The sequence below is a fragment of the Fragaria vesca genome, linkage group LG7, assembly GCF_000184155.1.
Source record: "Fragaria vesca subsp. vesca linkage group LG7, FraVesHawaii_1.0, whole genome shotgun sequence".
NCBI lineage: Eukaryota > Viridiplantae > Streptophyta > Magnoliopsida > Rosales > Rosaceae > Fragaria > Fragaria vesca.
The window spans coordinates 3,872,357-3,887,629 of NC_020497.1; the positions used below are offsets into that span (position 1 = coordinate 3,872,357).

General features: G+C 38.7%; 1 protein-coding gene across 1 annotated transcript; it reads right to left on the reverse strand.

Annotated features, from left to right (window-relative positions):
* Positions 1–5,554: 5,554 nt before the first annotated feature.
* LOC101295943 (hydroquinone glucosyltransferase-like) lies at positions 5,555–7,313 on the reverse strand. Its single transcript, XM_004306644.1, has one exon. It carries the CDS (start codon positions 7,241–7,243, stop codon positions 5,822–5,824), a length of 1,422 nt encoding a protein of 473 aa, XP_004306692.1. The 5' UTR covers positions 7,244–7,313; the 3' UTR covers positions 5,555–5,821.
* Positions 7,314–15,273: the final 7,960 nt, after the last annotated feature.

Below are 15,273 nucleotides of genomic sequence, written 5' to 3' on the forward strand. Positions count from 1 at the left end.
GAGTGGGTTTCTGTAATATGTTTAAAATATTCTTATTTACGATAAAAATGTTAGAAAAACATGATTTAATCTATTTACGAAATATCTCTCTGTTTTCGAGCAAAGCATGTCTATCTGCGAATTGTGCGGTGTTTATATATAATTATGTGTTTGATATTATTGTTTGACTAGTCATGGAACATGTGAACTTCTTGATTGGTTATGCCGAAGCAAGGATGTGACACACGGAGGTATAGGACATGAAGGTCATTAGGTTCCCGTGGGGATCACTAAATTGAAGGATATCCAATAAGAAGAGATTGTGCGATGTGATGAATTGTTTGAAGTGATGTGTACACGATATACGTATTTGGTAGCGTGTGTAAAATGACATGGCTTTGTGGGCATATTACATTGGTCTACTCATTGAGCGCGTGGTTATGCTCACCCACCCATCTCTAATATTTTTTGCAGAGAAGTACTTAGATTTGATCGAGCCGGGAAAAGGGAGTCAACGAGCCTATAAGATATTTTGTTTACTGTTTCGCTTTGTAACACTCGTTCATGCTTCGAAAATGGCATCTGGCGCTTAAAAACCGCCAACGTCGGGACCGGGGTGTGACAACCATGGTGCTGGAAGTGCTTAATATGGCAGCAGGCAAAACCAATACAAAGAACGATGCGATTAGTAAGAGGTTGCTTGAGAAGCACACTTTCATGGGACATCCTGAAACTGTTAGAGACCCTATGATTGTGTTGGTATAAGGAGTGTTGGCTATCCCTTTTATGATCAAAACATATGACACAAGTTATTTTATATATCCTGATGGTAAGGATATCACAAGTGAAGAATGAAGACTTAACAAGATCACATATGTCCTAGGTAACTGATTCATATGCATCTGATGCTTTTCATCAAGAATTATACATATCATGATGGTAAAGATATCACAAAGAATGAAGACCTGCCAATATCTCATGTGCATCAGGTAGTTCATGCATATACATCTCATGCTTTTCACTGAGAATGACGATCTATATATATGCATGTCTAAATGCTTTTGCTATTTGTGTATCATTAGTTTGAATTCCCCTGTTTGAATTCAAATTCCTTGTAGCAAAACATTTGTCGTTGCTTAGTGCTCTAAGTCTGTCTAGGGTTGTGTAGTGTCTCCAACCCGTGACCACATGACTAGAGCCAAAAGGCTCCAGCTAGGTTTGTGATACACAAACTAGTATATTAGCTGGCTCTTTGTTTTATCTCATAGGACTTAGGTAAATCAAGCATATGCATTTCATGGTCTTTCACAGAGGTTGACAACTACGCTTGCCATCCTGGTCTGCATGATAACTTAGCCATTTCTGTCCTGAAATGTCTGTGTTGGAGTATTCATGTCGAGATAGCTAGTCTATTTGTTTTCTACTGAGATGTTGTTATTCATTATTTGAATTTCACTGTGTAAATTCAAATTCTCTAGTAGTGCATGTGCTTTTGCCTTAAACCATCCCGTGACTTACTAGCTATGGTTCTCAAAGGAGTCCAGTTGGGTTTGTGATACACATACCAAGTTGTCAGCTGGCTCATGTGCCCTCATATAGGAATAGGTTTTGTTGGGTCACTTTCATTCACAAAACCTTTTGTTTTCTTCCTTTTGAACTATTCTCATATAAGAGAGCTGTGTTTGTTTTTACTCTCGTGGAGCACTTTGTTTGTCTATTTGGTCCTCTCACTTTGAGTTTGACTAATGACTAAAGTCTAAAAGTTGCCTCTCAATTTGGTAAACGTGCATGCTCTCTTTTAACTTGCACTTTGTCTATATATATGGAGCAAGTCTCTTCTTGCTCTTTGGTTGTTAAAATGTAGTTTTCTACATTATTTTTTTGCTAGGTCTAGGTTTTACCTTTCATTGTTCATTTGTCTTTAAGTCTTCTCTTGGTGATTGTAAATCTTAGAGCAAGAGCAAAACTCTTTTCATAAACCCATTAGCATTCTGCATATCATGAGAAGTGGTAGTGTAGCAACCCGCAAAAGTATTCAAGAAGAATTAATTGATCGAGGAGAGCTGAGTTTTAGAGAGTCAGTTAAAGATGTTAGCTGAGGTTTGAAGAATCAACCTCATTAGGGTAGTTGAGTATTCTGAGAAGTGTTCAAGAAGAATCAGTTAAAGGTGTTAGCTGAGTTTTGAGTTGAAACTTCTAAAACCTTTATGTGTAAACACTTGAGTGACAAGAGATGTAGTTCAGTTGAGTGCTAGTAGGTGACTAGACAAAATGGCTAGGCGTTGTGTCATCCTCTAAATTGTAATCTTGTAAGAAATGAGTTTTACATAGTGGAAGAGTTTATCTCTCAAGAGTTAAGGGCATGTAGTTTTTCTCCTTAGGTGATGGGTTTCTGCGAGTAAATAACGTATTGGTGTTATTTCTTTTACTTTCTCAGTATTTATTTTTTTATTTATTACTACGTCTCTTTGTTCTCATGATAGCTTAATGTTTGGTATCCCTGTGCGCGGAATTAGAAGAAAAAGTAATAAATGCCTATTCACCCCCTCTAGGACCTTCATTTGTAGCTAGCTATCAGGGCCCTCCTGAAATGTGACTTCCAAAATGCATCAATTCCCTTCGTGTCTGGAATTAAGCTGCTCCAGAATCGTGAGAATGTCCTGGGGATACTCAATAGCCAATACTAAGATCAAGGAGGTGGATGTGATGATCTACCTTCTCGATCTTCTACTGGCTCTATTGCTCAATGCTAATATCAATTCCCATCTGTCTGAATCTCTGAGAGGTCAAAAGATATCTCAATGCTAATTACGACAGATCGATGATGTGCTGCAACTGAAAGCAGACCTTCGAGAGAGTAAAAATTGAGAAGAGGGTTGCTGTTCTTATATCTTAAGAAACTAGTAGTGAGCAAGAGTTTGTTTACTGAATGCAGAAGTGTTAATTTTCCCTTCCTTTTTTGATTGAGTGTTAATTTTCCCTTTGTACAATCCTTTTTCTTTCTTTTTAGAGTAGCAAGACAGAGACCAGCTCTTAGTCTTTAGCAAACCAAACGTAGCCAAAGATAAGTTAGACAATATAAGCCTAAGCTGAATACACACACACATCTATTGAGTCGCATCAATCTCAAATTTTGTTAAACTAGAACATAAAGGTGACTAAGGCCTTAAAATTAACAAATTTTGCAATTTGATAACTAGTTAACGCTTGAAGATAACGCTCGACCATGAAGCTCAATAATTAAGTATATGCTTAGAGATTCTTATATACAATTTATGTATAAATTGTATATTTTGTATAGGACTAATTTCAGTTTACCCCCATCAACTTTAAGTCGATCATCATGTTAGTCTTTATTCTTTTAATTTCATTAAAAACACCCTTGAACTCCTAATTTTCATCAGCCGCGCATGTCCAAACCTCCAATCTCCATCAAATTCTTCTGTCAAGTGATGATTTGATATCAAGAAAAAAGTCAAATTCTAAAAGTTACATTTCGGACCATTTTTCCCCCATATCGATACCCATCTTCGTTCTCATCGCAACCTCCTAACCTTAGTGATTTTGATGAGATTGAATGCAATTTGTCTATTTTTTTTCTTGATATCAAGTCATCACTTGACAAAGGAATTGGATGAAGATTGGAGGTTTGGACATGCGTAGCTGATGAAAATTGGGAGTCGAGGGGTGTTTTTGATGAAATTGAAAGAAGAATGACTAACATAATAATCGACCTAAATTGATGGGGTAAACTGAAATTAGTTCTTTTGTATAATATAGTAATTCATATCCATCTCATTTGTCACAATTATCAAAAGAAAATATCACAATGCACCTAGCTAGAGGTATGGCAGAAAGGAAAGCAAAGATAAAGAGATTAAGAACATAATACTGCACTACCCAATAGGGAGGGTACACGAAGAGATGACTTTAAAAGTTTAAGATAGGGGGGCACAACAATTCTGTTCTGCTAATCTATAAAGCCAAAAAGCAAAATAATCATCCTAAACTGTTGACCCTCCCAAAAGCTCAATCATAATGGCTTTTATTAATCATGAACCATTTCAATCTATAAGGTGATGTGTAGAGATCTTCTAGATGAAAATCATGAAATCGTGGTATTGGTATGGACCTCCATAAGCTAGTGAAGTGATCCATTGACGGCTCCTATCCAATAATGAAGCAACTCATTTCCATTTGCTAGACAACCACTTTCGCTTGGGAAAAAACTCGGGAGTCATTATCATATTTCCTTTAGGAAAAAGGTAAGCGAGAGCACTTGTCGCGGAGGACTGTTAATCGTTAATTTGTGGACAACTGAAAATGATAATAGACTGGTATTTCTATAAATTCGATTACTCCAGAGATTACAGATTTCACACGTACGTGCGTAGAAGATGGCTTTTTAACAAGTCTCTTATCAAAATCCTACACCAATTCTTGCTTACTTGAGTATGAACTTTAAGATGTCTTTACTTTCTCCATGAACAGAATTTTTGAAGTTCTTCAATGTTCTAGATGACTAATTTTATCTTATAGATCATGGTATTTCCAAAGGTGTTTAAAGTCAAGCTTGACCTACAGATAAATAATCTGCATTAGCTCATTGGCCACAAACCATGCTCACAATAGTTATTCACAAAAAATTGTTTCTACTCCGGAGCATCATTCATAACATCTCCTTCTGCTTACATATTCACACAATGACACAATAGCTTGGGTTTTTCGTATTCATATCATTTTAACCGAATTTTTTTTAAGCTAGCTGACAAACTTTTATTAGATAGGAAAAAAATTCCAAAACGGTTACATCATAAATAAAAGAAATCGTTACATAATTAAAAGACCTAAATGAATCTAAATGAAAAGTCATCAAATTGGTTTGATTTAAAACTGGGGCTGAATATAAAACGATTCTAAAACCAGTAATCTGTAACAGACCACTGATAATGTCTTCATGCACACTCCATACGCATTTTATTACACGAAATTTCTTTCTTTGCTCGATCTCAGTTGTTTTCTTAAAAATATATACCAGGAAGCTCTTTTAATGATGATTCTTAAGTTAAGGATTTGTTGAAGACTTTTTGGCTTATCCCATCTTTCGATCTTATATCCACATCTTGACCGTTCAACTTATAAGTATTTATATGAGTAGATCATTTCTCCAAATTTTCAGCTATATTGATAATTGTTAAGGCGAATATAAGTGTGATTTATCAATTATGAACGTGAACGGTTCATATTTGACAGATTTAGTTCGTCCATTAATTTGATCTAATTTGTTATTTTAACAAACACCAATTTGGCTAAAAATTTTGTAGAAATGATCTACTCATATAAACCTAGAAACTAAACGGATGAGATGTCAAAATGAGTCCTTTAAACTATAAACCGAAAAATCTTTAACTAATCATCAACTAAAGAATTAATGACTCTCATATATACCATCCATACCATCCATTCGTTACAGATTTGTTCTCTAACATCAATGCCAACCTCCACCAAACATCATCACAAGTAAGTGCCCATGACTTTTATTGTGTGATGTAACCAATTTCTTGAGTTGGGTCCCCTCTCTTTGGCTCATTAGTCACTAAATATGATGCTCTGTGTAGCTATACCAATATTGTGGCTGCACCCATCTCACCAACCTCGATATATTACACACAAAAAAGAAAACCCAGAAAGATATACAAAGTGGCTCTTGTCTATGCACCATATCTTACAGTCAACCCAACAAAGTATTATACTAGCATGTAGCTTTTAGACCATATTACAAACAAATGCAAAAAGGAAAGAGAAAAAAAGTAGCTAATAATGGAGGGATGAAGACTTAATTTTAGTTACAGACTAGGGCTTTCCACTTTGTGACCACATCGGACAATGCCTTTGTTGAAGCCCCTTCATCGCTCAGAGACTTCCTTGCGGCATCTTTTAGGTCTTTCATTCGGTTTCTAAGTCGCTTACCTTCCTCCCCTTCCATCAGACCCTTAACCACCACGGCGACTTCCTCCCTCTCCACAAAGCCATTCTCGTCCGCTCGTGGCCTCAGTGCCACTTTTATCTCGTGGATGAACATAAAGGCGTTCATTTTCTGCTCCGCGTACAAGGGCCATGCCACGAAGGGGACACCATTTGCAATGCTCTCCAAGGCTGAATTCCATCCGCAATGAGTGAGGAACCCACCGGTTGATTCATGGCCCAGTATATGGGCTTGTGGTGCCCAGTTTGGCACCACGAGTCCCCTCCCTTTAGTCCTCTCCAAAAACCCTTTGGGCAAAAAGGCCAGAGGATCACCTTTACCATGTACACTGAAATAAGTGGCATTGGCAGCTTCGTCACTAGGGCTCCTCACCACCCACAGAAACCTTTGCTCACTCATTTCCAACCCCAAAGCCAACTCAGTGACCTGTTTATAAGACAGGGTCCCACCACTCCCGAAGGAAACATACAGGACCGACCCACGTGGCTGCTCATCCAACCACTTCAAACACTTGCTCTCGTCGGCAACAGCCTTCGAGTCCAACTTCACCAACGGCCCGACCGGATAAACCGGCGGCTTCCCCGGTTCTTTCTCCTGCAAAGCCTTGAGAGCCCCAGGCTCCAACTCCATGAAGCTATTTACCAATATGCCCTCCGCTAGTCTGTAACGCTTGGCATGGTGAAGCACCCATTTGTAGGCCTCGTCTTTACGGTTCTGAACCGGGTCCAGCAGCTCCTTGCCGGGAATCGGCACACACCCCGGAATCTTCACCGGCTCCTCCAGCTCCCAATACTCGCACGACACCGCTTCGTCCAGCTTCGGCAAGTACAAAAACAACGACAACGCCATGGCGGTGGAGCAATAGAAAATATAAGAGGAAATATTAAACTCTCTGGCCACCTCAAAAGCGTCGGTGCCGAAAAGATCCACCACCAACCCTACCAGCTTCGTCCCCTCACGGCCTATCAAAGACTTGACTGTGTCCCTCAAGTACGGGAGAGACCGAGAGACGGTGAGGGAAATAACGGTCTCCATTTGAGTCCCGGTGGGTAGGTCGTCGAAGCTGACCGGCGGGAGGAAGACGTGGTCGATGGAGGGAGGGAGAGCGTCGAGGACGGACTTCTGTGCTTTGGTGGGAGGACCGTCGCAGGGGACTATGAACGTGACGGTGAAGTTGTGGCGGTGGACGAGCTGCTTGGCGAGCTCGGTGAGAGGGATGAGGTGGCCCATTCCCGGACTCGGGTGCATAGCGATGTGGGGTGTCTGTACTTGCGCCATTTTTGTATAGGTTAAACTTGAAACTTGAAAGCTGGTTTGTTTTTGTGTGATGAGGAAGGTGTAACTGCTGATGGTGCTTTATATAGAGAAGATGAGGCTGAGGTTGTGTTTGTGAGTATGGAAGCTTTTAGCTAGGAGAGGATAATGACGTCAATTATGTTCTAATAATGTGCTTAATTAGGGATTAAGGTGGGTGTGGGCATGGTCATCGTGGTGTTTTGTATTGTTGCGTTGAGATTTGTTTGTGGAGATTCATATTGTTGGAGAATATTAGGAGCTGTGAAAGAGAGGAAGGTACGGCAATTTCTAGAGGGAGAGAATTTTCTATGGAAGGGGTTGCCATGCAGTAAGCACACGTGTGAAGGGGTGATGTCATTCTACCGTAATGCTTATGTTATCAACTGTCGATGCCGTACCGTCATCGATCTTTATTAAGTTTCAGCAAATCAGCAATTAATGGAAAATTTTGCTCATGATGTCTATTATCTAATTACGGGAAAGAAGATAATGACGATTGAAATCTCTATTATATTTTTGGTATATCCTCAATATCTCTGTATTTATAAAAATAATGACCGATATATCTTGAAAATAAATATCATATCTTCTACCGTATTTATAAAATTTCTTCGAAAATATCAAATATCTCTGATATATAAGATATTTAAGGTATGTCTCTAATACTTTTTTCTTTTTTTCTTTAAAAAAAAGAGTTAATCATGACTTGATAAAAATAGACATTACATACTCTATTGTTACTGTCTACACTATCGTTACTATCTACAGATAGACAAATAAAAACGAGTTACGACTCATAATAATACATAAAATAGACTACTCATTAATCATATTCACACTACTAGAAAAAGTCACTTACACTACAAAAAGTCACTTACACTACAAAAAGAAAGGCTTTAGCCGACGAAAATAAAAAACCAGGCCGACGAATTATTTTTTCGTCTGCTAAAGTGGACTTTAGCCGACAAAATTTCCCTTCGTCGGCTATGGTCAACTTTAGCCGACGAAAAATATAATTTCGTCGGCTAAAGTGCCTTATATTTGCAGATCTAGACATCAACTCATCTGGGAAAAAAAACTATACGTAAAACCTTCAAACATAAAAAAGTCGTGCAATAAGATATGACCAAAATGGTGAAATACGTCTACAGTTGAAAAATCACGGTATTCCGGTAAAGTCTCGGTGCCGATAGTTGCGGTCAATGCAATTTACCCTTATTATTCACTATGCTGCAAATTTGGCGTTTGGTGTCCGATTGACTATTGTGATACCTTTCCGGAAGCGTAACGGCCCTACGAGTCAAACTCATCGCTAATGTCATGACATATGGGCCTTTTTGGCCATCCGAGTCTGTTTAGGGCTTCAAAATGTAGTTTTCTTATTTCCGATTAGAGTTGACCGTTTCGATCGAGCCCTTAACGTTGTCGAATCCAGTTGAATTTTTTACCAAAGACATCTTTCGTCATAATGATCATATCTGACGGTCGAATTTTGGTTTGTGAATTTTAGTCATCGGAATCACAACGTGTCTACTATTTACCGTTATTATTCCCTATAGAGAACCCTATCGTCGGAAGGTAAATGTCTCAAAATTTTTATATGGGCAGTTGCGTCTCATCTACGTGAGAGTTTTTTGTGTAGAAGGTTTGACCAAACTACATAATATAGAGGGAGATATGAGCGTTTTCGTGTGATAAATGACGATTGATTAGGGTTGACCGTTTGGATCGAGCCCTTAACATTGTCGAATCCAGTTGAATTTTTTACCATAGAAATATTTCGGCATAATGATCATATCTAACGGTAAAATTTTGGTTTGTGAATTTTAGTTATCGGAATCACAACGTGTCTACTAATGTTGTATAATTTGTTTAGTAGGTTATACAACTTTGTGAACCAACTCTACATAGGATGAAAAATTATCAAAAATCTCGTGAAATAAGATGTGTTCATAATGGTGAAATACGGCTATGGTTCAAAAATCACGTAAATCGGGTAACGTCTCGGTGCCGATACTAGCGGTCAACCCTATTTACAATTATTATTCCCTATGGGGAGCCCTATCGTCGGAAGGTAAATGTCTCAAAAATTTTATATAGGCCGTTGCGTCTCATCTACGTGAAAGTTTTTCGTGTGGAAGGTTTGACCAAACTACGTAATATAGAGGGAGATATGAGCGTTTTCGTGAATATTAAAAAAGTCGTCAGCTAAGGTCGAAAAATTTTCAAAATTTTTTGGCAGTAAACCAAATTTGGAGGAAAATTTTCAAAGGACTTTAGCCGACGAAAATATATGAAAAGTCGTCGGCTAAAGTCGAAAAATTTTCAACCAACATTTTTTTGCGGTTAACCAATATTTTTAAAAGAGTTTAGCCGACGAAAATAAATAATTTCGTCGGGTAAAGTTCTTTATATAGGAGTTTTACCGGAGGTGGATGGTAAGAAGTCAGAAAATCCGAAAAAGTTCAGGATTTTCTTCTCGGCCTAGCTTCGCAGTCAAGCCACCGGAGACCGCCACACTTGTCCCAAAAGCTTCGCCGTCGTCTCTACTTCATTGCTGGACAGGTGGTGTATAGAGTGGCGCCGCCGTGAGGGATAAATCGAGCTCCAAAACTCCGCCGGTTCGGATTTGGTGTCGATTGAATTTCTCCTTGCTCAGGTCACCATTTGGTGAGTTCTATATATGGATAAGTTGAGTTGATTAGTATTACATTCCCCTAGAATTTTGTAGCTCGATTCGGTGTGTGTGAGGAGAATTGAAGACTTGAAGTTTTTAGGGTTTAAAATTGGGGATTTTTATATTTTGATTCAATTGACCTGTTTAGGCTTAGAATTGGGCTTCAACTTCTTCTAAAAAGTTGTTCGAAATGTTGAGAGGAAGATTCTGTCAAATTTTGGTGGTGATTGGAGGTGGCTGAAAGTTTCTGCATTTTTTTTTTTTCAAAAACCAGCAACTTTAGCCGACGATATTTAAAGGTTTATTCGTCGGCTATAGTATTTTTAAATTTTTTTATAAGGTTTAGCCGACGAATTATGGCATATTTCGTCGGCTATAGTTATTTTTTTAAATTTTTTATATGGTTTAGCCGACGAATTAGACTATATTTCGTCCGTTATAGTTATTTTTTAAAATTTTTATAAGGTTTAGTCGACGAAACAGATTATATTTCGTCGGCTAAAGTCTGGGAAAAAAAAACGACGACATGTTTTTCATCGGCTAAACTGTGGGACTATAGCCGACGAAATTTTTTTTCGTCGGCTAAAATCATCGCCGACGAAATTTTAGCCGACGAATTAAGCTAACAGGCCGACGAAACTTTTTCGTCGGCTAAAGTGTTTGTCTTGGTAGTGTTAGGAGACGGAAGTTAAAAAATTTCGTAGCCTAAGTTCCACTTAGGAGACGAAATACAATTCCGAAGCCTAAGTACTCTCCTAGGCGACGGAATAATATTCCGTCCTAAGTGTTACTTAGGCTACGGAAATTTTTACTTAGGAGAAGGAATGGTATTCCGTCTTCTAAGTAAAGCTTAGGAGACGAAATTTTTTTACTTAAGAGACGAAATTATTTTTTTTTAAAATTTAAAAAAATATTAACCACTTAAGAGATTGAATGTTATTCCGTTTTCTAAGTAGAGCTTAGGGGACATAATTTTTTACTTAGGAGACGGAATTATTTAAAAAAATAATAAAAAAATAATTAACCACTTAAGAGACGGAATGGTATTCCATCTTCTAAGTAGAGCTTAGGAGACAAATTTTTACTTAGGTANACGGAATTATTTAAAAAAATTAAAAAAAAACAATTAATATCTTAAGCGACAGAATAATATTCCGTCGCCTAAGGTTCTAAAAAATTGAGCGCTAATGTTTCGGTCCTAAATTTTACTACGAAAATTGAAACCCCTCCTCCACATTAAGTGTTTATGCTCCTTGCTTAGCTTACCAGAGTGCTCTCTCTCTCTCTCTCAAACAAAAAAACTTCTAATCTCTATTTCTTCCTCCTCCTCTCCTCTCCTCTCCGATCTGTTCTCTCCCCTCTCCTATCTCTCTGTATCTCTACCTCTCCCTCTTCTTTGATCTGGCCTCTCCCTTCTACTTCGCAGGCGACCTCAACCACCGGCCCTCAGATCTGGGTCCCCTCCATCCTCCATGACGAGTCGGCGGCGCTTAATCTCAAGTTCGTCGCCATGGCTTCTATCCTTCTCGCCGGAGTCGTCGGAATCGCCATTCCTTTGATCAGGAAGAACCGAAGCTTTCTCCGCACCGACGGCAGCCTCCTTCCCCTCGCCTCCTCAAATCGATCTGGTTCGAGCTTCAATAGTTATGGCTTTTTCTGGGTTCGACTGCCTTTCCACAAGCTCACAATCAAGGTAAGCATCTCACCTTTTCACAACAAAGCCCCCCTCTCTCTCTCTCTTGGATTGATTCGATCGGTATATGCAGGGCCATGAGGACAAGATTGCTATGCTCGTTTGGACTGTCACCGACGATGTTGGCGGCAATGGTTTTTTGGAAATTGGGTTCGGGTTTTGATTTGGTTTTGGTTGGATTGTGGAGCTGGTTGATTCTGGATTGGATTATGTTGTCGATGGGTTTCTTAATTGAATTGCTGGATTGCTTTCTAAAGAGCCGCCGTAGTGACGGTGGTGGTAATGATTGTGGTGGTGGTAGGTGGTGGTAAAGCTAGAAGAAAAGAAATGGAAAATAAAAAGAAACTAAAAAAAGAAAAAGAAAAGAAATTATAAAAATATTATTAAATAAATAGAAATGAAATTTAATTAATTAAAATAATTACTATTTTTAAATTTTAAATTCCGTGTAGTAAGCAGTTAGGAGACGGAAATCATCAGTCGCCTAGGTACTTAGGAGACGGAACATATTCCATCGCCTAAGTAATTCTCAGTCAACGGAACGCAATTTTCTATCGTCCCGACACCTACCTCACCGCATTTAGGCGACGGATCTTAGACGACTGATATTCAGTCGTCTAAGTACTTAGGAGATGAAACTATTTCGTCTCCTAAGTGACTTTTTCCAGTAGTGTCACTTACTTATTCTGCAAGCCTACCATCAACTAAACACATGATCATTAGCTCTATTCTAAACCAACTTACACATTTTCCTTGTCCTTAACCGTAGGGCTAGGAGGTGCAGGTAAGTAAGCACAATGGCAGGTGGAAGCTACTCTTTCTTGACGCAGCTTCTTGTTTTTGCTTCCAATTGGACGCCTAACTTTCCTCTAGTCAAGGGACCAATATCCATCACCAAGACCTCAACGAGATCATCAAGATGGAGATGATCCTCCGATTCAAGTCCATTCAGCCCCAAATCCGCCTGAGGCTCAATCACAGTCACAACCAAATTTTCAGCCTCAATCAAACCTACATGAGGCCCATTCATAGGCCCACAAAGCCCACTCATACCAAAACTCGGGGGAACTTCATCCTCTCCAACCACCGCCACCGTAACAACTTCCTTCTCCGGCAGACCAAGCCATATCGCCATCTCCATCCTAAAAACCATATATGCATAGAACGGCAACGCAAAGACCTCTAATCCCGAGATCGGTTCTGTCTATGCCTGTGATGTCTTTGATATTTTAAAGAAATATATGTAAAATTTAGTAGTTTTTCTCAATTAGCTTAGGCCTCTTTTATATGGCAGGAAATCATGTTATGGAATGAGAATTAGTTTCATTTTTTATTCTAATGGAAATAGTTTCATTTTCCATTTTAATTTGGACTATCTAATTCTATTTTGTGGACATGTATGGAGGTGTCTTGCCACCTTTAAACTCGGGTTCAAATTCTGTCTTCCATCCTTCAAACCAACAATTCAGCCCTTATAAAGATTAGCATGACTAGCCTTCCGACCGTCCAAAGTCGTAGATGCAAACCAACAAGGAACCAGCCCCAATGCGAAACCAGTATGTGCCCCCCTCACCATCCTTGATGCAAACAATGTTGCATATCGAGAGAAGCTAAGGTCTACCCTGCCCAATCCCATTCTTTGAGCCCATGCATCGTGCACAGAAAAAACTATTCCGTCCAGCCACATCCAGCATATATATGTTGACACGTGACAAACCGGCAACGCAGCCGGATGAGAGAGAGACACTATTAACTTGGAGACCCTAGTCTTACTTTTGCAAAGAGAAAAGGCTAATTTTTCAAAATCATGATAAGAAAATATTATGAGACAATCGAGTATGATGAGACCCTAAACTCCAAACTTATTGCAATTTAACAAAATGATCAAATTAGGATATGTAATCGTGTTACGTATTTAGTGATCTTTCTATTATGTCACCGTTGTGGCAAAACAAATATAGTCGTCATTAGAGTAGTACTCTTTGCTAGTTGGTGCTTGTACTTGTTAGAATACAAGTACGTTGTAGAGATTCTCAATATTATTTCGGGTATTTGTAATCAGGGATTTAGGCTTTATGTCCCCCCTTTTTGTATTCGACGGATTCATTAATGAATGTTTGATCGAGGGCATCCGCACCAGCTATTTATTCAAAAAAAAAAACTATCAAATTAAAATAATGAGGATTTAGTTTTTCTAACAAAGAGATGAGTTTTATGAACAATGTATATCTTAGTATCGATCACTATCACACTGGGTACAAAACCATAACTAACTAGCAATTCTTATTTAAGGAGTTCATTAAAACATAGAATGTGATATATATCTTACTTGACGCTATATATTTAAAATGAGCTGTCCAGAAAGATTAGGTTGAATCGATCACTTGTTTTAATAAAAAGGACATGCTGATAAAAGATAAAGTGTAGAGACAAAGAGATAGCAAGAGAGTCATCATCTTATTCATTGATAGGAGCCCTTTATATAGGGAATTATACAATACCAATATGGTAAGGATATGAATACATAGATCTAGTCTAACCACATATCCTATTGGCATAAGGCCAAGGCACACATAGAGAATATCCTAGAACACTCCCCCTTATGCCGCGCGCTGATATGCCGATGGTGCTGATCTGTTGCCTCGTCAAAAACCTCGTCAAGTCACAAAACCTTGTGGGAGAAAAACTGAACCTTGATCGTAGGAGAAAAAGAGTACAACGCACCCTTCACATTTGATAGTGACATGTATGTATGTGCTAGACTCCCCCTGAAGTTCGCATGTCCTAGACTCCCCCTGAAGTTCGCACCCCCCCTGATCTTTACATCAATCATAGGGCTCTTCCTGATTCTTACTAATCACGGAAGTTTCAATAACTTAGCATGTCAATGCTTTTTAACATGTCTTCAAATGTGGCATTGGGCAATGATTAACTAAATCATGCCGTATTGTTCTCAAATGATCTTTTACACTTAGATCTTAAGGAGAATGTCGCTTGTGAACTCAAAACATAAGTTCGTGCAGGAAATCAGATTTCCGCGCAGCATGACCTTCAATTACTAGAACAGTCGTAACTTCCTCTAGGAAATACATATGAACGAACCGTAAACGGTTTTGGAAACTAGACTCATTTAGCTTTCCAACCGTATATTACACACATTCTGGTTCATCAGGAGCTGTTCACAAAGTCCCGTCGAAGTTGACTGTTTTGCCAAAAATCAGATTCTCGGACAGATTCATCTTACTTTACGTAAAACGGACCATAACTCACTCAATATGATAGGTATGATCAAATAGGTTGGTGTCTCTGGAAGTAGACACATAGACCTTTCCTAATGGTACCAATTTCTACCATTTTCCTAGTGAGTGAGATTTCCTATAGGTCCCGTGGACGTTGACCTATAAAACTTAGGCAGATTCTGATTTCGCTTTTGTATGTGTCTTTCTTATGTAGGGATAGAATAAGCCTCAACCTTTCATACCATTAAGTATTGAAAAAGGAGTTACTGCCATTACATTGGCGTTGCGTGGGCGCATAGCTACACTTAGCTTTACAACTTTTCATAGCGAATGAGATGTCAAGTCTTTTGTATTGTGTTGAGTACATTGATGCGTTCTTTTTGTACTTAGATGGGAACTCCAT

What these genes read in the sequence shown, in the direction of transcription:
- LOC101295943 (XM_004306644.1), bottom strand. Translation starts at nt 7,243, where the DNA reads ATGGCGCAAGTACAGACACCCCACATCGCTATGCACCCGAGTCCGGGA.